The sequence below is a fragment of the Episyrphus balteatus genome, chromosome 1 (assembly GCF_945859705.1).
Source record: "Episyrphus balteatus chromosome 1, idEpiBalt1.1, whole genome shotgun sequence".
Classification (NCBI taxonomy): domain Eukaryota; kingdom Metazoa; phylum Arthropoda; class Insecta; order Diptera; family Syrphidae; genus Episyrphus; species Episyrphus balteatus.
In genome coordinates this window covers 13,590,686-13,612,493 of record NC_079134.1, presented here as the reverse complement: position 1 = coordinate 13,612,493, position 21,808 = coordinate 13,590,686, and the positions used below count along the sequence as shown (strand labels likewise).

At 30.5% G+C, this 21,808-nt stretch overlaps 1 protein-coding gene across 1 annotated transcript; it reads left to right on the top strand.

Moving 5' to 3' along the window:
• Positions 1-15,914: 15,914 nt before the first annotated feature.
• On the top strand, positions 15,915-16,768 carry LOC129906707 (adult cuticle protein 1-like). The gene is made up of 2 exons (XM_055982593.1): positions 15,915-16,047; positions 16,120-16,768. Exons 1-2 carry the CDS (start codon positions 16,042-16,044, stop codon positions 16,504-16,506), a joined length of 393 nt encoding a protein of 130 aa, XP_055838568.1. The 5' UTR covers positions 15,915-16,041; the 3' UTR covers positions 16,507-16,768.
• Positions 16,769-21,808: the final 5,040 nt, after the last annotated feature.

Genomic DNA, 21,808 nt, shown 5'->3' with positions numbered 1-21,808 from the left:
AGATTGTGTATTTTGTAGAGCTCGTACAGTTAATTGTCATATATCAAATGAAAGGTTATGTTATCAGCATGCGTATTAAAGTTAAATCAAATTTGTATGTACATATACTGGATCAAAAGATATAACGTGTATAGAAAAAGAACATCTTTTTACCGTTATCTCAGAATTTTGAATATGAAATTAATTGAAATTTTGTACAATTATAACTTATTTAATTACCTATCTACAGTACAAATTTCATTCATCTATCTATTAAAACAAAAAAGTTATAAGAAGTTGAATGTTCGTGTCGCGTTTTCGTTTCATCTTGTTTCAAATCACTACGATACTAAAGAAGTTTTCACTTAAAAAAAAAAAAATAATAAACAAAAAGTTAATTTTTAAAATAGAAAAAATGATGGCTTCCCAAAGAAAAAAACGTTTTCTTTAAGAAAACTTCCACTTTTAAGTGGTTAAAAAAATCGAATTATGGTCAGAAATCTTTTTCCTTTGTTCATTATTTGAAGATCGTGTGAAAATTTCAAGCCGATCGATATAGCCGTTTTGGAAAAATTCTAGAATATATGTAATGTAGGATGTATTAAAAAATGCAACAAAAAAAAAACTATTTTCTTTTGAAAATTACAACCCTTTAACGGCAGTATTGGTGATATTGGCGCACTGAAATATATTTGGTGTATAGATTCTGAAATTTTTCAGTGCTGTTATCAATGTGTACCTAGCAGACTAAAAACGATTAAAAAATTAGTTATCTAAAGAAAAATCCATTGATGGTGTCTCAAGCTTAAATGAATCAATAGAAATAATTTCAGCCCCAAGCGATACGAATTACAGCAAGCAAGCTCTGATGGATCAGCGGGTATAGGCTGTGAGATGCTTTGGGCCTATCCGAGTAAAAATGGAATTCTGCCGAACCACCGCACAATGGGACCAAACGACCAAAACCATCTCAAAATTGGTTTTAACAAATGTGATCATTTCGAAAATGTAATGATTGTTTAACATAATAGTAATGTGCGCAATTATGATAGCATACATTGTTTTGAATATATTTTGAATTAAAGTAGGTACTTAAAATGAGTATCGAATCTTACATTTCAATTTTTATTGTTTTTCGTCCTATTTTATATAACAGTTTAAACTTAGTTTTCTCAGAAGTTTGTGAAGAAACCTTATAAGTGTTGTATATCAATAAAAAGGTTAGAATCTACTTTATAAATCCGTCATTTGTTTTTGAATGTACTTTAAATTGATTTAAAGTTGTTAATTAAAAAAAAAATAACAATTAATGGGAAGGAATTCGACCAACTTTAATTTTCAATTGTAGATTTTTCCTTTGCCGACGACTGCCGATGTCGAGTTATGAATGAAGTTAGAATCTCATATTACTCAAAATTAAGGAATAATAATAAAAATTTTGTGCATATCTGCGCCATTTTTATTTACGGTCAAAAATGTATAAAATAAAAATTTTCCAAAAATGTTTGCAAATCTTTTTTTTACTGTCATCTACAGGGTGTCTCAAAATTAATGATTCAAATGAAATATTCTGATAGGCTATTTAAATGGCTCTTAAAATTTGGTAACTTGTTTATCCCAAATATTTACGGTTTTCTATTAAATGCACTTCTTGTGAAATTTCTAAAAATTCCTACTTTAATAAAGTACTTTGCTTCCCCTGTTCATAATTTATTTTTGTTTTTTTACAAATCTGTCCCTAAAACAATAATTAACAATTAGGAACAATTGAAAAATAAAAAAAAAATGATTTCGCAACAAATTAGTTTAAACAAAAGCCTATGTTTTTTATTGTTTTTTTTTTTTTTAACTTGAAAAACCTTGTATTGTTGAATTCAAATTATATAGTATCTGTCATCCTAACTTCAATTTCCGAATTTTGTATACTTTTTTTTGCAAACTGTGATAACTAGGCAAGTTATAAAAATGATAAACCAGTTTCAAAATGTACAATTTATTTTTTAGGGTGTTGCTCTAAAATAAAAGTAAGAAATTGAGTTTCATTAAAACTGCTAACTAATTTGTAGCGATACGGCGAACAAAATAAATAATGTTTTGATTAAATAATTGATTCTTATTTACCAATGTTTTAGTGAACGTTTGTAAAAACAAAAAACAATTATGAACAAGGGAAGTAAAATACTGTTTCAAAGTAGGAATTTTTCGAAATTTCAAAAGAAGTGCATTTAATCGAAAATGGTAAGAATTTGATGTATATGTATTTTAAATTATTACTTTTGGGATCCCCTATAAAGTTAATTCCCAAGAAGCTTGACATTCTGAATGGATTTCAAGTTCCATTTTCTGCCGCAAAACAAAATCTGCAGATTTTATTTTATTTTATTTCATCCCATTTTTTCAAACTTATATTTTTTAAGCTATTTTAATTCTTATCTCAAGCTTTTGTTTTATTTAAAAAGTCTTCTCTATAAAATATAAATTATTTTCATATTCTATTTCGTTTTAATACTTTTTTCCTCTTCAACTCTTTTCTGTTGTTTGAGTTTTATAAAATACACAATAATTTTGATTTTATTAAGAAAATGGTTAATTTAGTCTCTAAGTTTTTAGATACTTATCCCTTTCACATTTTTTCTTTCTTTTCTTACTTATAAAATAAATTCTACCTATACCTTTTGTATATGAATAAAGCTATTAATTGATGAATTTGAGCTATTTTTCATAATTTTTGTTTTTGAAAATATTATAATAAATACATACATAATTTTTTAGTTCTAATTTTTATTACATATTGAAGCATACAGTGTGTAGTATATTTGTGCCAAATTTCAAAAAAAAATATTGAGAAACAAAAAAGTTATGGAATTTTGAGATGATTTACATCGTTTGGTCCCATAGTTCACCGCAGTAATGCAGCTTTTTGATAGCCGAACCACCTGCTATAGGCAACATGTTAAAAGATTTTTATTTCTCCGAATCAAATGCGATGGCCAAGAAATGTTTATTTTTCTTTAAAAATTAGTTGGTGCAGCGGAATAGTAATTTTTGAGTATTGTGCGGCCGTGATGCGGCTCTCATGCGGCGGTGGTGGTGCATCGGAATTCCATTTCTACTCGGAATTATGTTAGCGTGAGGCCGATATTGTTCCTGCTTTATGAGCGGCACCTTATAAGCAATTTTAAATATGTAAGCAACGTTCAACTTTCCGTGCTTCAACCAACGATAAACTATTATAACAATAACTGTCATTAATATTTTCCGCTCCTAGTCAAATTCAATTTTTGTTAAAACTATTGAGTCACATTACATTTATTTAACTTTGAATACTTGATAACTCCTGTAATGTGTAGACTACAATTAAAAACATTCGAAATACCTACGGGCAATTCCGCATTTAACCTTAAAATAAAACAAAGTAAATACTGACTTTTTTTAAATAATAAAAACGAGTCAATATTACAGAGAAAATGGCGTGCATCAACATTGCCACAAAATTACACTTTTCAGTGTAACCAAAACTCATTCCGCAAAACCACCAACGTACCATTTTATCTCTTACTGTCTCTGCTCTTCCCTTTTTAAATAAGCTAAAAACCCCAAACTCGCACAGTAAACTCCATGCAAGCGTATAACATTCCCAATGACCGTAATTCCCATCACTGATTTTAATTTCACTGGAATTTATAAACAAAAAAATTATTATGTGAACTGTTTTGATAGAGCTCATTCACAATGAAAAGCTACCACAAAATATTTTGTATAAAGTCAAGCGGCAGCGAGGACCTCCCTGATGCATCATGTCTATCCGGGAATCCACTTTCATTCTGATGCATTCACCAGTTCATTGCTGAAATTTACATATTCACAATAATTTTGACCCTGTTGTGAGGAGAAAAGGGGGGTGGGGGGAGGCTACTGAAAAAGGAAGTGAGAAGTAAAGTGACCTTTGTCACTATGATGGTAATGGTTGGGCGATTCCATGACGACCGGCGGCGCGGTGGCGATGATGGTGTTCCACAGTGTGACAATTATTCAGAAAGTGGATGTCATGGCAGTTCGGATCCGAACCAAGTAGTGCATAGGTACACACTTTCAGTGGTCTGTCCAGTGTCGAAAAGGGGTTATACCCCCGTCATCATCATCGTCCTTGTAGAATTGTCCATTGGCAAAGGACTTGCTGTTATGGACCATTAGACTGATCCAAAAAAAAATTTTTTTTATTTTGTTCAAAGCATTGTTGAAAATATTGTTGGAAATGACGACAAAAAAATACTGTAAAAGTTTCAGCCCTTAATGTTAACATTTAGTACCGCCGCATCGCAATTTTCTATTTCCCATACGATTTGTATGGGAAAGATTGTGTATTTGTATTTAGAATTTTGTATCTTTTTAATGGTTCATCAAAAAGGCTAAATTTAATCATTTTCTTGTATAAAATTGAACGCTCTACAAGATTGCATTTATGAAATTAAAAAAAAACGGATGCGAAAAATTAATTAAAAAAATTTTTAGTTGAAAAAATGAATAATTCGAATTTATTGAAGAAATCTAATATGATAGTTTTAGGGGTTTGAGAGTTATATAAAAGGATCTGTGAAACCAAAACACAACATAGAATACAAATATTCGAAAATTTTGCCAAATTTTTTGAAAAAACATAACAATTTCGTCAAAAAATCGGGAAAAAATGAGAAAAAATTACTTTTTATATTTTAAAGTTGAATAACTTCGAAACGCTGGGGTAAATCAAAAAAATTAATAGGAGCTTTTTTGTAGAGCGGACAATTTTATAAAAGAAAATGATTTTGTCAAGCCTTTTGGATGAACCATTAAAAAGATACAAAATTCTAAACACAAATACACAATCTTTCCCATACAAATCGTATGGGAAATAGAAAATTGCGATGCGGCGGTACTAAATGTTAACATTAAGGGCTGAAACTTTTACAGTATTTTTTTGTCGTCATTTCCAACAATATTTTCAACAATGCTTTGAACAAAAGAAAAAAAAATTTTTTTGAATCAGTCTAATGGACCATGTTAATACATTCGCGGCGTCACTCAAATCAGCTCAACACCCTTAACAAAATATTTGCGGTCTTAGTTGTGGATTCAATTTGGGGTGTGGTCATTGTGGGGTTGTTTTGGTGGCGTGTACATTTCATTACGATTAGACAAGCGCAAATGGGCAAAGTTCTTCTTCGCAAATTCATGGATGATGTCCTACTCTTCTGTCCTGTCCTATCCATGGCGGTGATGTTCCATTATCCCATATTATAGTGTCCGCGTGGGTCTATATTTATTTTTTGCACCCTCGGACCTCGACTCGAACTCCCTCGGAGGGAGCTTCAAGAGAAAATTATTCACTGCCGGGGGGCTTACCTCTATATATTTTAATTTTCGCATCATGTGGACGTTTTTCGACGAGTCCTGCGAGCAATTATTGTGTGTGTGTGTGTATATGGACATTAAATGTCAACAACGCATTTTAGTGGATTATGCAGATGCAAAAATAGTTGTTGCTACTCTGGGAGCTCTCTCTGATGGTGGCCATTACGCCGAACGCGGGCTTGGTGGGTGCTCGCATGAGAGTCCGTTCAGGTCCTGAAAAAACATCAATTAAATGAAGTGTTTTTGGTTGTTTCGGTCGGTGGGGAAAGAGTGAGTTATAGTTATGCAATTGTTCGCTGAAGTGTAGATACACATGTTTCGCTGGAAATTTATCCATGTTGTGTTGTATAGCAGCTCTTGGAGCTATTATGTATCTACAATGGTTAAATGGTAGCCCTCGCGCTCGTGATGAATTTGATGGAATAGTTTGTTTTTTTTTTTTTTTTTTTAGCTCCGGGAATTTGAAATGAGTTAGAAATGAAATGAAATAAAAAATAAATGAAAATACACTTATTTTTGCAACAAGTTTTTTTTCTATTTCCTCTCAGGGTTTGTTATTGTAACACCATAGGAAACAATTTGGGAAAAAAACTAGATTTTAGTTTTTTTTTTTTTTATTTGAGTTTTTTGGAAATAAAGTGCTAGTTTATATTGTTTTCTATAGAAAAGGTAGGAAAATAAAAATAAATAGTAACATGATGTATAAATTGAATAGTGATGAAACAATTTAAACTTTTACTTTGAATACATATTTCCAAACAAAAAATTTACAGGATGTTTGTTTATCTTTGTTACATAAATAAGTTGCCACTCTCACAATATCAGAATGAACATAGTTTTTTTTTTTAATTTTGGAAAAAAGTGATTTTGAGTCAGATAAAATAGTTTAAAAGGTCTCAACTTTAATATGTATTTCATCTGTAATGTAACTAATAAACCCACAAGCCGAAATGGGTTTTAAAGTAAAGGTCATCTTAACTCTTGTATTGCTTTTTTTTAAGTGAAAACTTCTTTAGTTTTGTAGTGATTTGAAACAAGATGAAACGAAAAAGCGACAGGCAGACTTTTTTTTGTTTTGATAGATCTTTTGATCTAGAGCAAATAAAAATTGTGTTTAACTTTAATACGCATTCTGATAATATTACCTTCCATTTGATGTATCACACATAACTGTACGTTCTCTACAAGTTAAACAATGTTAAATTGAAAAACTTAAAAAATACCTCAAAACACTTGTGAAGATCTGTGCCGATGACCAGCTACTAGTGTAGGAAGTACCGTAATCTCAGTTTGAAACTTCGACGTGGTTGGCTTTAAAAAATGCTTACTTTTTTTGTAGGCATGGTAGAAATATGATTGAAAAGTCATATAAAAGGTGGAATAATAAGCTTTTTAATAATATAAAATTTATTATAAGTTATCAATAAAAAAAATGGATGTAAATGGATGTGAAAGAAGAGAAAAAACATGTATTTTTTTTGCTTTTTGGAACGAAACTGATTGGGTTCAATAAATTCTAGCTCTTTTTGTAGATGTTGTATACCTATAGAAGGTCGATATTTATTGTGTGTGTGAGTGTTTTATTCTGATCTAAAACAATAAACTTTCAGATGATATAAAATTTTTTATATGTTGTTGTATAAAAAAATTGATTTAAAGGTGATGGAATAAAAAAAGGTAGATTTTTTTTTTTTTTTGAAGAAAATTGATTTTTAAAGGTTTTACCACGTGTGAATTGCACACATGAGTTTTTTTTTTGTGACATCACATATCGTAAGAACATTTAGGGTGTTTCAGAATAGGTAAAAAACTGTTTTCAAAAAATTAGACTGACATAAATTTTGTTAATTTTTTAAACTAGTGAAAAAGTTTTGTTTGTCACGAGAATTTTTTTTTAAAGAAATAATGAAATTCAGAATAACAGAAATGTTACCCTAATGAAAATTGGTACAAATGTTTGATTTAAACCAGTAATCTTAGCAGTCTTTTAAAATAAATAAGAAATAAGGAAATAAGGAAAATCCGCGATAAGTCCGATAAAATCAAAATCGAAATTTATTAAAAATGTTCTTTTTTAGGTGTAGAGAAAAAATTTGTAAATTGGGAAAACTATGAAATAATAGTTTTATACTATTGAAATTCAGCAATATTATATTACTTTTGAGATTGTAAGCAAGAATCTAAAGTGTCTATAAAAATATCATGGTTGAAAGGGTATATTTTCAATTGAAAAAAAAAAAAAAAAAAAATTTATGGGCTTTCCTTGTGAAATTTGGTGAATAAGTTCAATTTGGGACAAAATATTTTCATAAAATGATTTAGGATGAAAAGGTTTGTGTGAATTGGTCCCAAAAAGCTAATGATTTATTTTGTTTCTTGTTTCGATGACGAATTGAACTTTTATATACTTAAGTTCTAAGGCGTCAAACACGAATTAGCACCGTTTGAATAATTAAGAGAAGCCCATGTTAGAGGAAAACTTAGCCATGTTCGATCTAATTGGAACACTTACACTTTTATTGCGTTACAACTAGTGATTTTAGTGTTTTTTAGCATTTGAGTAGGGTTGCCGCGAGTACTTGTCTGCATTTGCAAGGTGGCACCCGACATTTATTTTATATAGAAGAGAGTATTATCTAAAATATGGTGAATAGTTTGGATTTCAAGTGCATAAAAAGTTATACTGTTTTGTTCAAAGAAGATTTTTGTCAGTGTTGTTTTAATTTGAATGGGGTTGCCAAATTGTTAGGATTACGTTTTTTATATTATTTTATTATTATATATTATTTTTTTTACTATTTTGAATTTCGTTTGGCATTTCAAACATTATTTTATCTGGCCAAACAACAAAGATATGAATGTTTTAGTTATGTGACAGTTTTTTCTTTAAAATAGGGTTGCCACATGGAAGTTTCCATTTTAGAAGTGGTAACCCTTTTTTTTTCAACTTATCTTTCATTTGACACTAATTTTAAAATCTAACCTTATGAGCTAAGTAACTCGACGGTCGCCTCTTCGACTATTAGATAGCACAGATACTCAAAGTGAACCGCACATTTTTCTTATGCCATAAAACTTCTTAGAAATCAAAATAAACAAACAAAAATGTTCCTCTAAATATTTTCTAACCTCAATTTCTGAATTCACTCATCGCACACACAGAACATGATTCAAGGCCATTTCAAATAGATTTTTGAGAATTTCGAGAATAATACCAATCTCATTCATTGTCCTTGAACCAAAAAACAAAAAAAAAGTTAGATGAAATATTTCAACCATAAATTCATATTTGTCTATCAATCATTCCTCCTTCATTTCCCTCTCTCTCTCTTCAAAATCGTTTAGTCTCTTTTAAAAACGATTTAAAATTTATATTCCCCAAAAAAAAAAGGATGTGCCAATGTTGATTTGTTCAGGACATTTCAGTCAACTTAATCTGACAACAACGACGACCCCAATTGAATTCCTTGTCCCATTTAAATTTTTAATTCTCTAAAATCAATTCACCCCTCAGCTATAATAATATATCAGTGAATAAGAAGGTTTTAGAGGATAACCCCCAACCGTTCGGGACAGATAGCCATCATAGGAATAGCTAAACCAAGCGAGCGCATAATAATTACATTCTTCGATCCTTAATCAATTTTCATTTTTGGGGACGACACGAACATGAACGACAATGACTATATAAGGAATAAGCTAGCGGCATTTATTGTATACATATTCGGGATATTATCCGCCAAATGGTGTCCTTGTCACGCCCTATCAAAGGAAGTAGGCGAAATTCATTTTTTTTTTTTTAATAAACTTTAAGCTCTACCAGCAACCCCTTTTAAAGTGAATTCTACACTGACTATGGCACACTGGCGATTAGGGGGAGATTTAAGAAGGGTCCTTGAAGACTCAACTTGCAATTTTACAAACAAGAATTGAAGGCGTTAGGCGCATGGTGATGTTTATTGTGTTTGCCAAACGAACAAGAAACCAATTCACTGATTGGGATTGGGAAATATACACAAACCATCACCAAAAAAAAAAGAAAGAAAGAAGGAAGAAAGTCTTTTTCATAAGATAGGCACCCCCCGGAGGGGTAATAAAGAAGACAAAGTCCTTAAATTCTCCACTGAGCCTTATTTATTGCTTCGAAGCTATAAAATTGAAGACACAATTTTCTTATTTTTCTTTCTTCTGGATGAAACCAATGTGTGGGAGGAATGGTTTTGGTTTGGGAAGTTTGATAAAGTTGATGATGGTGATGGTGCCACTGTCATGTTATTGGTTTTTATTTTGTGGTATTTATTGGTAAACGAGAGATATCAACCAAACGCCTACAACATTTCGTGACAGTGATTTGAAACCTACGCGTCAATAATAAAAAATAGAAATCCCATTAAAAGTTGTTGTTAATCGCATCAATTAATTTTATAAGCGTTAAGCGTGTGTTGTAACAAATTATCCTTTTTTTTTCATTTAAGGACTTCATTTTACCCGTCATCATCATGTTAACATAGTGTAAACACATGAGTTTAAAATTAAAACACTTTTCTGTAAAAATACATAGGTTTTCCCAGAAATAAAAAAAAAAAATAGGAAAAAAAAAAACTAACCCATGTTTGAAGCACTTTAACTTGTAATCTAAAAGTACAAGCGAGAGCATATGTACTCTACTCGTAGATATACTCGTACTCTCGGCGTGTGCACTGTTAAATAATTTACCCAGAGATCCTTATACATTGTTATTCTTAGTGATGATGCATTATATTATAGCATAATGCAACACAATCATCCATTTGCATTTATAGTGAGAAGCAGCCACCCACCCTCATCCTTAATACCACCACAACACCATCATGGTGCTTGCTTGCTTGAATTCTGCAACAGCGATTAAAGTTAATAATTTAAAACATCCTTTTCTATATTCTGTTATAACGGGTGGTGGTTGGGAACTAGGATCTGATGGGAACGGGTTGCTTTGGCACGGTTGTAGTTTGAAATAGGGAAATGTGCAACCAGAGAAGGATATAAGGATTGTGTGTGTGGTTTTCTTTCCAAGAATAAGTAAAACGGAAGTTCCGTGTTTTTTTTTTTTTTCTTCCTTTTTTTTTTGTTTATTGGAACGATTTAAGCATGTGTTGTGCATGTACACTTTTGCAGTGAAGCATTGTTTTCACTTAATATTTTGAATGAGTGAGTTTTGGTTATGGTGATTTTGTAAGGATTTTATTTTTCCTAGACGTTTAAGGTTGTTTATGTGTAATTTTGTGTGTTTTTTTTTTCTTGATCTTGATTGCACGCAAGATGCGGAAGTATTTAATTAATGTGTATACTGTAACTGACTTGGATATAAGCTACTGAGTTTATTGCATGGATTCAAAACTTATATTTTTACATGCTTCTATAAAGAAAAATAAGGCACATTAAAAAAGATGATGCTTACTTTAAATACCGTCAGCTTAAAACAATAAGATATCGTATCAAGGGGCACGGTAGTGCCCAGCCAAGTTCTCTAGCAACTTTGGCACTACACCCTTATTTACAGGAAACAACTCAGGCCATTTTCGACCCCCCTCTAACTTCCACACCAAAGATGCTAGATGCTAGAAATTTCACTACATTTGTTGAGCTCGTAAAAACCAAACTCCTCACAAAATTTCAGCCTCCTACGATGAGTAGTTTCTGAGATATAGGGCTTCAAAAATCGCAAAAACCGTAACTGACTCACTGACTCACTGACTCACTGACAGATCATCAAAATTATGGAGAACTTCCCGATATCGTAGAAACTTGAAATTTTACACGGTGATAGGACTTGTGGTGTATACAAAGGAAAAAATCGAAAATTTGAGATTTTCAATTCAGGGGGCGTGGCATCCGCCCATTTCCGCTGAATTTTCATCATATATTATAGAGCACTTCTGATTATCGTAGAATCTTGAAATTTGGTAGAATAGTAGAGCTGGTAGTTAATACAAAGGAAAAAATTTAAAACTTGAGAATTTCAGCCAGGGGGCGTGGCAACCGCCCATTTGCGCTGAATTTTCATAAATTATTATAGAGCACTTCTGATTGTCGTACAATCTTGAAATTTGGTAGAATGGTAGAGCTGGTAGTTTTTACAAAGGAAAAAATTTAAAATTTGAGAATTTCAGCCAGGGGGCCTGGCAACCGCCCATTTCCGCTGAATTTTCATAAATTATTATAGAGCACTTCTGATTGTCGTAGAATCTTGAAATTTGGTAGAATGGTGGAGCTGGTAGTTTACACAAAGGAAAAAATTTAAAGTTTGAGAATTTCAGCCAGGGGGCGTGGCAACCACCCATTTTCACTGAATTTTCATCAAATATAGAGATTTTATATTCTACAGCCATACCTTGCAAAAAGTAGTGAAATCACAACAAAAACATTACTGTTAAAAAAAGAGCCAAGTTCTCCTATGTTGAAATTATGCTGGCACAAAAAGTACTGAGATGTAAAAGTGTACCAAGTTCTAAAGTTTGGGTTCAAATTCGTATCAATAAAATTTTGATTGTTTACTTGGCAATTTTTGAAATAACTTTAAAAATCGATAATTAAGAAAAATTGTCAAGAGAACAATCAAAATTTTATTGATACGAATTTGAACCCAAACTTTAGAACTTGGTACACTTTTACATCTCAGTACTTTTTGTGCCAGCATAATTTCAACATAGGAGAACTTGGCTCTTTTTTTAACAGTAATGTTTTTGTTGTGATTAAAATTAATGGAATCTGTTTAAATTTAAATTAAAAAAAAGTATAAAGGTACACCGAAAAAAAAACCAATATCAATTTAACATTTTTTTAAATATCAGTCAAAAATGCTCTATAAAATGTGTTTTATGATATGTATTTAAAATGTTAAAACTATATTTTAATTATCAGGATGATATTTAAATGTCACATTTTGGAAATTTTTTTTGATATTTTATTATCATTTTTTAATATCAATTTCTCATTCCAAATTATTGAAAAATATTAAATAAAAAATTGTTAATGTGTACTAATTTAAAGGCGCTTTCTGTTTTTTCGAAGTAAAATGTATGATTTACTGAGAAAATTTGATCGGCACTAAGATTTTATTTCACATAGCTTGGCAAAAAAAAAAACAACAATTATATCATATATAATAAAAAAATTATATCACCACTATTTTGTAAAGAATATTCACTTTCAGTAATGTTTTGAAAAAAGAAAAAAAAAATACTTAAAATAATAAAAAGAAAAAGAAAGAAATAGGTTTCATTATAATAAATTAAAACGTAAAATCTAGTCAACATTGATATTTTAATTGTCAAAGTGAAATTTTCACTATCCACCTAAAATTAAAAAATGTCAAAATGATATGATAAAATGTCAAAATTGATATTTTAATTGTTGGACAATAGCTGTTATTATCAATTTTTTTTTTCGGTGTATCAAAAAAAATTGAAGCTTTATAAAAATTGTGTCATAAATCACAAAGTATGTATGCAACTCTAATTTAAGTATTCCTGGATTTCCATATTTGTTTCTTCCTAATGGTGTCAATTCCTTTTTATTTCTTAATAATTTTTTCTAAAATAAATTATGAGTTTATATTTCAAAATTCATTTTTTTTTTTCAAAATTTTTATTCACAGAAAAAAAAAACCATAGTTTACACCATCAGGAATGGCTTGATAATTTTATTTAGGTAATAATAATTGTAAAAGTCTTAACATTTCATTAAAAAGTTAGTGAAATTGAAATACGCTGTAGTTTGATAAGTAAAACTTTCTACGAAAAAATCAAGTGCAATTAATTGCAACTTCCTTTCCATTTGTTTTCCTCTGCCGCACAGTGGTAAGTTTGGTGTTTTTTTGCGGTCAAAATTCATTTGCACGACCATTTCTTGACGAAATGTCTTGAAATTTTGTACACTTGAGGATATTAGTATATACAATACGAAAAAGCTGCCAACTTTTTTTTTTATTCAAAACGGCAGCTCTAAAAATGTCAGCAATAATAAGCGTTTAAATAGAATTTCCTTTTTCAAAATAGTATACTAGCTAAAAAATTGGCTTGGTGTCTGCATACTTTTTTGAAGAATAAAGTTAAAGTAATACTTTTTTCACCTCAAATGCTTTTATTGAGATGTTTTTTAGTTTAAAAAAAAGAATTATACGAATTTTTCTTATGTTCGTAACGAAATGGTAACGGAGTTACGAATAACAGAGTTACGCGCGACAGAGTTACGGCCGTCAAAGTTACGCGAAACCGAAGTTACGAAAAACTAGAGTTACAAATTCTAAAGTTATGTTAAGCTATGACATGTGATTTTTGGGTTGGCAACAACTGCAACAATAGTTCACTACACCAAAATAACGTCTGTAAAAAAAGGGGTGGTTTGGTTATTATTTTAATATAAATAATAACAAAGTGGGTATTACAAAATACGCTATGAATAATTATATTAATTAATAGAAAAAAAAATACGTATTTGCAATATTAGTTGGACAAATAAGAAGTTAAACTAAATTATGTCTTACATAAGTATACTTATGTTTTTTTTTTTTCTATTTCAACGTTTTTGCGATCTTCTCACAAAAACAAAACCATACATGTATGTATATCTATACCTATCCAATCAAAATTTTACAAGATTAAGTAACACCCATTTTCGCTTTACTCATTTAGTTCTGACCAATGAGAAAAATGTTAATCTCTTGTTTGTATTTCCATAATTCCATATCGTTCCTAGCAATTGTTACCAACCCAAAAATTACATGTCATAGCTTAACATAACTTTAGAATTCGTAACTCTAGTTTTTCGTAACTTCGGTTTTGCGTAACTTTGACGCTCGTAACTCTGTCGCCCGTAACTCTGGTATTCGTAACTTCGTCGGTTTCCTTTTTTTTAAATTTCGTTCTGCCTTAGCAATTGTATGGTGCCATGAAAGAGAAGTATAACAAAACATTGCAATATGCGTCGAAAAACATTTTGACGGTTTTTTTTATACCTACTAGAGAATAATGTAGTACTCGTTAGTGGAAGAGCCAAGGACTATAATAATATAGTTACTTAGAACTCTCAACTATTCCTGTATTCATATTATTTGTAAGAGTAGATATAAATAATTTATAAATCATAAATAAACTCGACAATAGAATCTACTCTACAGCTTAAAATGGTGGATGGATTTTCTTAAAATTTGTACATAAATATATGTATACAACGGCAAGGTATTAAAAAAGGAGTTTTAAAGAATTCCAGAAAAATCATAATATGATTGATACAATACCCAAAAAGTACATATAAGAAACAAAAAAAATATTTGTTAGGTATCTACTAAAAATGTTAAATTCATAATTTTGGATTATAAAAGATTCTTAAAAAATATAAAAACTTATTGATATCATGTTTAACAGTATAATTTAAATTATTTACTAATCAATGTGTCATATTATCATGCCAACATTTGTGTAAAATTCCAAAACATTTTTTTGTCTATTGCTGAAATTTCAAAAAAAAAAATTCAGTCTTGTTCTGAAATGTCTTATCTTTTAACCCACTGTCGGCACACGTTTGCGAATTTGGTAGGACAAAAATTAAAAAAAAATGATTTTTCAAAAAAGTGTTCACACAAAAGTCTCTTTATAATGGTGACTATATATATTTTTTGGAAATGTGAATACAATATTTGAATTCTTCGGAAAATTCTACATCGATTTCATATGCATATACACCATAAAACATTGAGACCGAAAGAAGTTATAGCGACTTGAAGAAGTAAAAACCAAATTCGCACCCGTGTCCATATCACGTCACAAAAAAGAGATGTGCCTACAGAGGATTAAACATAAAATAAAGATTTTAACAACAACGTTGAGTTCAAAATACTTAGAATTTGTCAGCCATCTTTTCGAATCTACTTGTTCATTTCTTGGAGGAAGTTTGCTGTGCAACATAATATTCGTTTATATTCAATAACGTTACTTTTCATCGGCAAAATTTATTCCATAACCATGTTGAATACCCCATACTTTGACTATTTTCTTGAACTACAACTATTTTAGCAGATTCATCATCCTTAACCCTATTGTATCTATTTATTTTGTGACGTACTAGAAATATGACGCAATACTATGTTTAACAACGCATATTCCTACATCAGAGTTAAAAATATCAAATTCTTGCGTCAGATTAATGCCCACACATTTTTGTTTTGCATTCCCCCACAAAGCTTTGTTGATGGATTGTAAACAGAAGCTGGTCTCAATTCCAGATTACAATTATTCAACTTGTGCATTAAAGTTCCGTGGTTTAAAGCTATTTGGCATTGAAAATATGGTCAGTCTGACCATATTAAGTGCACTTACTTATGTTATCTTGAATTACTTTTTCCTTAGCTTCTGTTAACTGATTTTATAATTTTTTTTTCTATTTATGTATCATAAAAATGAGTTGTACAACAATAATAGAACTATAATACAACTTGTATATGCATTATACGAGTAGATTTGTGCTGATTTCATTTGCATACTCTCTCTAGTTCAATGTACCAAGAATCTTTGAGCCTGGACTGACTATAAAAATGTGTATTTTATTGTCAAGCAGTAACCAGTAACGATTCAATCGTAGTCCAGTTAACAACTGAATTATAGTCAATTAACTCCAAAGAAACCAACTAGCAACATGAAGGTAAAAAATTCTAACAAGATTCTAAGAAAATTTATTAGAATTCTAAGACTTTGGTTGACTTTTTACTTTTAGTTCGCCGTATTCACCGTAGTCGTGCTTGCTTTGGTCTTCCGTGCCCAATCTTCTGTCATCCCTCTTGGATTGGGTGGTATTGGCCCAGTTCTTTCAGTCGCAGGACCTCTTGGACCTGTTGTTGTCCCCGGTGGATCAGTTGCTGTTCAAGTCCCAAATGCCCTCCCCATTCAAGGTCTTCCAGCTGCCGTAACTGTTGCTCAATCCCCAGTTCAAATTCCAGTTGCCCTTCCAGCTCCAGTCGCAGTTGCAGCAGCTCCAGTTGTTGTTGGAGCTGAGGGAACTTATGTTGCCAAGACCCGTGGTGCCGTTCACGTTGCTCCTCTCCCAGGACACCTTCAATCTGCCGCATCAGTCAATCTTCAACCAGCTCCAGGAACTTTGTAAACAAAACAATATGATTATACGAAAATGGAACTTCGGATTCGATCTTGATGAAGCTTGAAACTATCTCAGTTATTAATGTTTAAATGGTGCCCCCTGTATGCTTTTGTACTGCCTTTTTCTCTAGTTAAAAAAAAAAATTTCCGAGGTATTGTAGTATTTTTTTTTTTTTGTATTTTGCTTTGTTAATAGTTCTTTAGTGCTCGTAATGTAGTGTCTTTAGTTAAATAAATGCAACATGGACTTCTAAAACAGTCAAACAAAATACTTTCGTTTTATTTTTATTTAGCAATAAAGAGTAAATAGGCACTTTAATAATAAAATATATTTTACTTGAAAGCGAAACAGTATAGTACAAAATGATAGCTAGTATCTTTTTCCTAAATGAAATCGGTGAAGAAATATTATCATCGACGATATTCTAATAAATTTGAATGTTATTAATGTCAGACTTCAGTGAGGTACTAAACAGTCGTCTGAAGGTTACAAAGGCTAAGTTCTAATTTTAGAAAAATATTGAAAGAACAATTTTGAGGAATTAAAGAGTCCAGTAAATATTTGAAATTGAAAACATGTTAAACGCGGGTTTTTGAACGCTAAAATATCTCATACCTTTTAATGGGATCGATAATTCGAAAATTTCAAGTTTTCGAAAAAAAATACGGAACTTTAAATATTTATTTATAAAAGTTTTCTCCTGCCAAATGACCTTTGCACTTGGATTAACAGAGCATATATTGTAAAAAGTTGCGTTATTAATCAAAAGTTCATGTCAAATTGTTTCAATTTACTAAAATTTTCAAAATAGTTTTTTTTTCATTAGACTAAGTTTAAATTTTTATGACTTACAACATTTTTTTTAAATGATTGAGAATGGAAAAATAAAGGTTTTGGAATTCCGTCTGTCAGTCTTTTCAAGGTATGACAACTACAAATAATAAGCTATTGAATAGGTCGAAAAAATACATGGTTATAAGAAATTAAGACGTTCACGGGTTTTTATTGCAGGAAGCGTTCAATGGGTTATAAGAGAAGATAAAATCGCGGAGTGCTATGAACCTCGAAATATATTGACAAATTTAAAATAAAAATGGCGTTTTTATTTGAATAATAAGGGAAGAAATACAACTACAAAATAATAATTAAATGAGAGGTTGGAAATTGAAGATAGGGGTGCAAAAGCCTCCTTTTTGTTTTTTTTTACTATAGGTATCTCGTAAACCAAGCAAAATTTTCATATATTGCATTCAAAATTTTTTGTAGAGAATTAAATTTTTTCCTATTAGAATATTGTTTTCTATAAATTGAAAAAAAAAAAATCTATACCAAAACAGTCGAAAGAATCATAAAAAAAATATCAAAAAATTCGATTTTTTGAGTTTTTTTGCTTTTTTAGTTGTAATTGTAATTACCTACTCTAAAGAAAAAAAGAAGATTAAATTTCCTCACTAAATTTTGTCATTCAATATGGTTTCAACCTCGGAATGATTTTTAATAGAAATTTTATTTTGGTCAAAATCGTTGTTTTGCTATTCTAAGACTTAGGCATCTCACAAACCTTCAAAAATGTACAGAAGTCCTAAATTTTCAAATCAAATCAGGTTAGGTGTCCTGACACACGGCCATTGTTTTTGATCTGGGAGTTGTGACATTAGGTGATTTGACCAACAAAACTTCATGGAAAATCAGCCGAAGTTATGTAGATTTTAAAACAATACATTATTAAAGAAATGTTTGGCCATAACGACTATTAGGGCCAATTTTTCAATAGTCAGTTAAACAGTCAGTTAGTACTTATTCCTAAGGATAGAGAAAAAATCATTTTTTCAACAAGCAGATACATATAGCTTATTCCTAAGAATAAAACTATCTGCTTTTTTCAGAGATGAATAAAAATTATTCTAAGGAATAATCTCAACAAAAATATTGTGTCAGTTGTCAAAGCTGTTTTGAAAGAATTTTGAAAAAAATACAGTGGAAAACAAGAAAACAAAAACAATCATGAATAAAAATGACGTTTAATTTTAAATATTTTTGAATTTGACAATTTTTTTTTTTTGTTATTCTGTAGAATAAATTATTCTTGATTGAAAAATTCAATGTTTTTATCTGATTGTTTATGAGCCTAATAACTTTATTCGTCGAACAGTTAATTGACTGCTTATTAGAAGTTTGAAAAATTGGCTCTTAGTGAAATTAAATTTAATTGCAATCAATTATGCTTTTTTGGTCTGTATGTTTTTGGAATGCGAATAGATAAAAAAACTTTATTCCATTCTTTCACCCAACGTTTCGTAAGAATTCTTTAGTTCTTCAGGGGAATTTCGTTCTTTATTTTATATGTTGTGTTACAAATATAAAAATAAATAATAAATTTTAAATATTAAATTTTAAATAGGTACATAATTTTGTTCCAAAAATAAATAATTCAACTTTCTTACACTTGTATTAAATCACATTATACTTGTTACTACTCCGTATTCCATCCTCTTGACAGCACTGACACATATTTAAAATAAATAACAAACATAATATAAAATGAAACAAGCATAACAAAGTTAATAAACTAGACGAGAAAAGACTTATTGCACAGCTTAATTTCAGGTACTTGATCTTAAAGTGCTACAGCCTACAGCCAGGGGGGTACACTCCCTTGGGGCAAGCAGAGCGACGCCCCGGGGTCCCCGACCGACCTCAGGGCCCCCACTTTAGACAATGCAGAGAAGGAAACTGTAAGCATAAATTGAGTTACGAAGTAAATTGAAATGTATTTGAATCACTTCGGATACAAGGGAGACAAATTATGTCATTCAGTGTTATCAATATATATTGATCTGATAAAAAGGTTACCCCAAGGGGCCCAAAAAAAATAAGCTGCTTTTTTAAAAAGAAAAATTATTTGGGGCCCTTAGGCCCCAAATCTTGAAAAATCTTTGCAACCACAAATAATGCATTAAGGGCCCAAAAAAAGCAAAAAACAACTTCAAGTCAGGGACCTGCAGGGGCCCCAAATGCTTTTACTTCAGGACTTAGAAAAAAAATTAAATTAAAAAAATTTTTAAATTAAATTACATTACGTTGATGGATTACAAAAAATATGACTTCGGGGATCCAAAAATAATATATGAAGGGTCCCAAAAAATAATTTTTCAGGAACCCCTTTAGTTGAGAGGCAATCAAATATTAATTTGGTGGCCCCAAAATCTATTAGATACTAAGGAGAACAAAAATTTTCATCAAATTTTCTGATGACATGACAAATATTATTTGAGGATCCTTAAAAGCTATTACTTCAGTGGTTCAAAACAATCAAATGGAAAATTAAATATCAATTAAGGGTCCCCAACATAAATACATCAGGGCCCAAAATAAAAACATTACGTTATTGGTGGCATTCCGAATATTACATCAGAACAGAGGCCCCAAAACCTATTAATTCTTGGCTGCAAAAAAAAATTATATTATATTTTAGGGGCCTCTAAGCACTTAATTTTGAGGCCCCAAAAATTATTTTTTAGGGGCCCCAAAAGAAATAAACTATGTTTGATGATGGAAAATCAAATGTGTACACATTACTTCAGAACAGAGGCCCCAAGAACTATCAATTCTAAGCTAAACAAAATTTATTTTAGGGGTCTCTAAATATTTAATTTTGGGGGCCCCTAGAACAAGTATTTACTACTTTTATGATAGAAATTTTAAATAAGTATAGCAGAGTGCATTACGAACATATTAAAACATTAAAATAAACCTAAAAATAAATAAGCCATACAAAAAAAAATGTATGGCGTATAGGTACTTTTTTTGTATCTAAGGGGCCAACAAATATCATAGTTCTCTTAATTTTTTGTTTAATACTTAAACTTTTCAGTAACTATAAGTCTAGTATTAATTTCTTTCTCTCTATCAATTATTTTTGTTTCTTTTTCTTAAGAAATAATAAAAAAAAAATATATAAAGAAGAAATAAAGTTTGTTGCTCAGCTCTTTTGTTTCAACAGCCGAAATTGATTTTTCCTAAAGCTTTTTGCAATTTCCGAAAAATCAAACTTTTCCTTCAAACGAATTACAATCCGATTGGTATTGGTACTGATTTGTGTTAAGCTATGAGCTAAACGTTTGAAATGTTTGAAAAACGTCAAGCGACACACTCTGACTGAAAAAGACCACTAACAAAAACACAAAAACTTCCGGTTCACCCTTGATAAATTACTTTGTCAGAATTATTCTTGTTGTTTCTATTAGTTTTTATTCGTGTTAATTATTGTTAATATTTCATAATTATTTTGAACCTTATTTTTCATTTTTAAATATGTATATTTCTTCATCATCATCATATCTCATGAGAAATGAAAAAATTCACATAGGTTTCTGCAATTAGATAAACCTACTTTTTTCCGCTACAAAAAACATCATCCAAATAACATTCAAGTTAATGAAAAATAACTCTGTCAACTTTCAAATACAACAATGTACTTTCTTTTTTAAAACAAACTACATACGAGTAGTATTCCTTACAAATACATATCCACAAACAACAACAACAACAAACTTGTCAAAATTAAATCTCTACATAACTTTCCAAAGGCACACGAACAACGAACGATGACTATACGACTCGAGTCTGTGCAACTACAATCATTTCCGGATTGCATTTGTTCCAAAATGTCTTTTTTCGTTCCGACGACTATTTTTTTTTTTGTTTTTTTCTTTCTTTTTTTCATCTTAAACAAAGTGTAACCACGAGAAGGCACAAAAAAGATATAGAAACAGCAGAACTTTATCCGGCGAAAATCCAAAAAGTTTTTCTACCGATTTTACTTCACTTCAAAGAAAAGTAAAGAAACAAAAAAAAAGAAGAAAATATTCGACAAGGAGTATAAAACAAATTAAAAAACTTCTTTATCACTTTGTTAGAGAAGAGCTAAATTTATAAAAAAATGCGTTTTTTTGTGAGTGTTTTTTTTTTTTTTTTTTGTTCAATATAACGGAAGAAGTTTCTGTTCATTGTGTGGTCTTGGTATTACCAAAAAAACACACGGAAATTCGCTTTCGCGACAAATTTCCATCACAGAATGTTTGAGGGGGATGGAGAATATTATAAAACTACCTTAAACCTGCCTTCTGTGCATAAGAGACTCTATCTCTTGTTGCCAAAGTTTTATCCTTTTTATACCTGTAGAAGAAGTTTACAAGACAAAAAAAATAAGACGAGATAGTCCCCAAATGAAATTAACGAAAAACTAGAATCACCGTAAGAAAATCGTTTGGTCCTCCCGTACCCGATTCCCGGCGGCGGCGGTGGC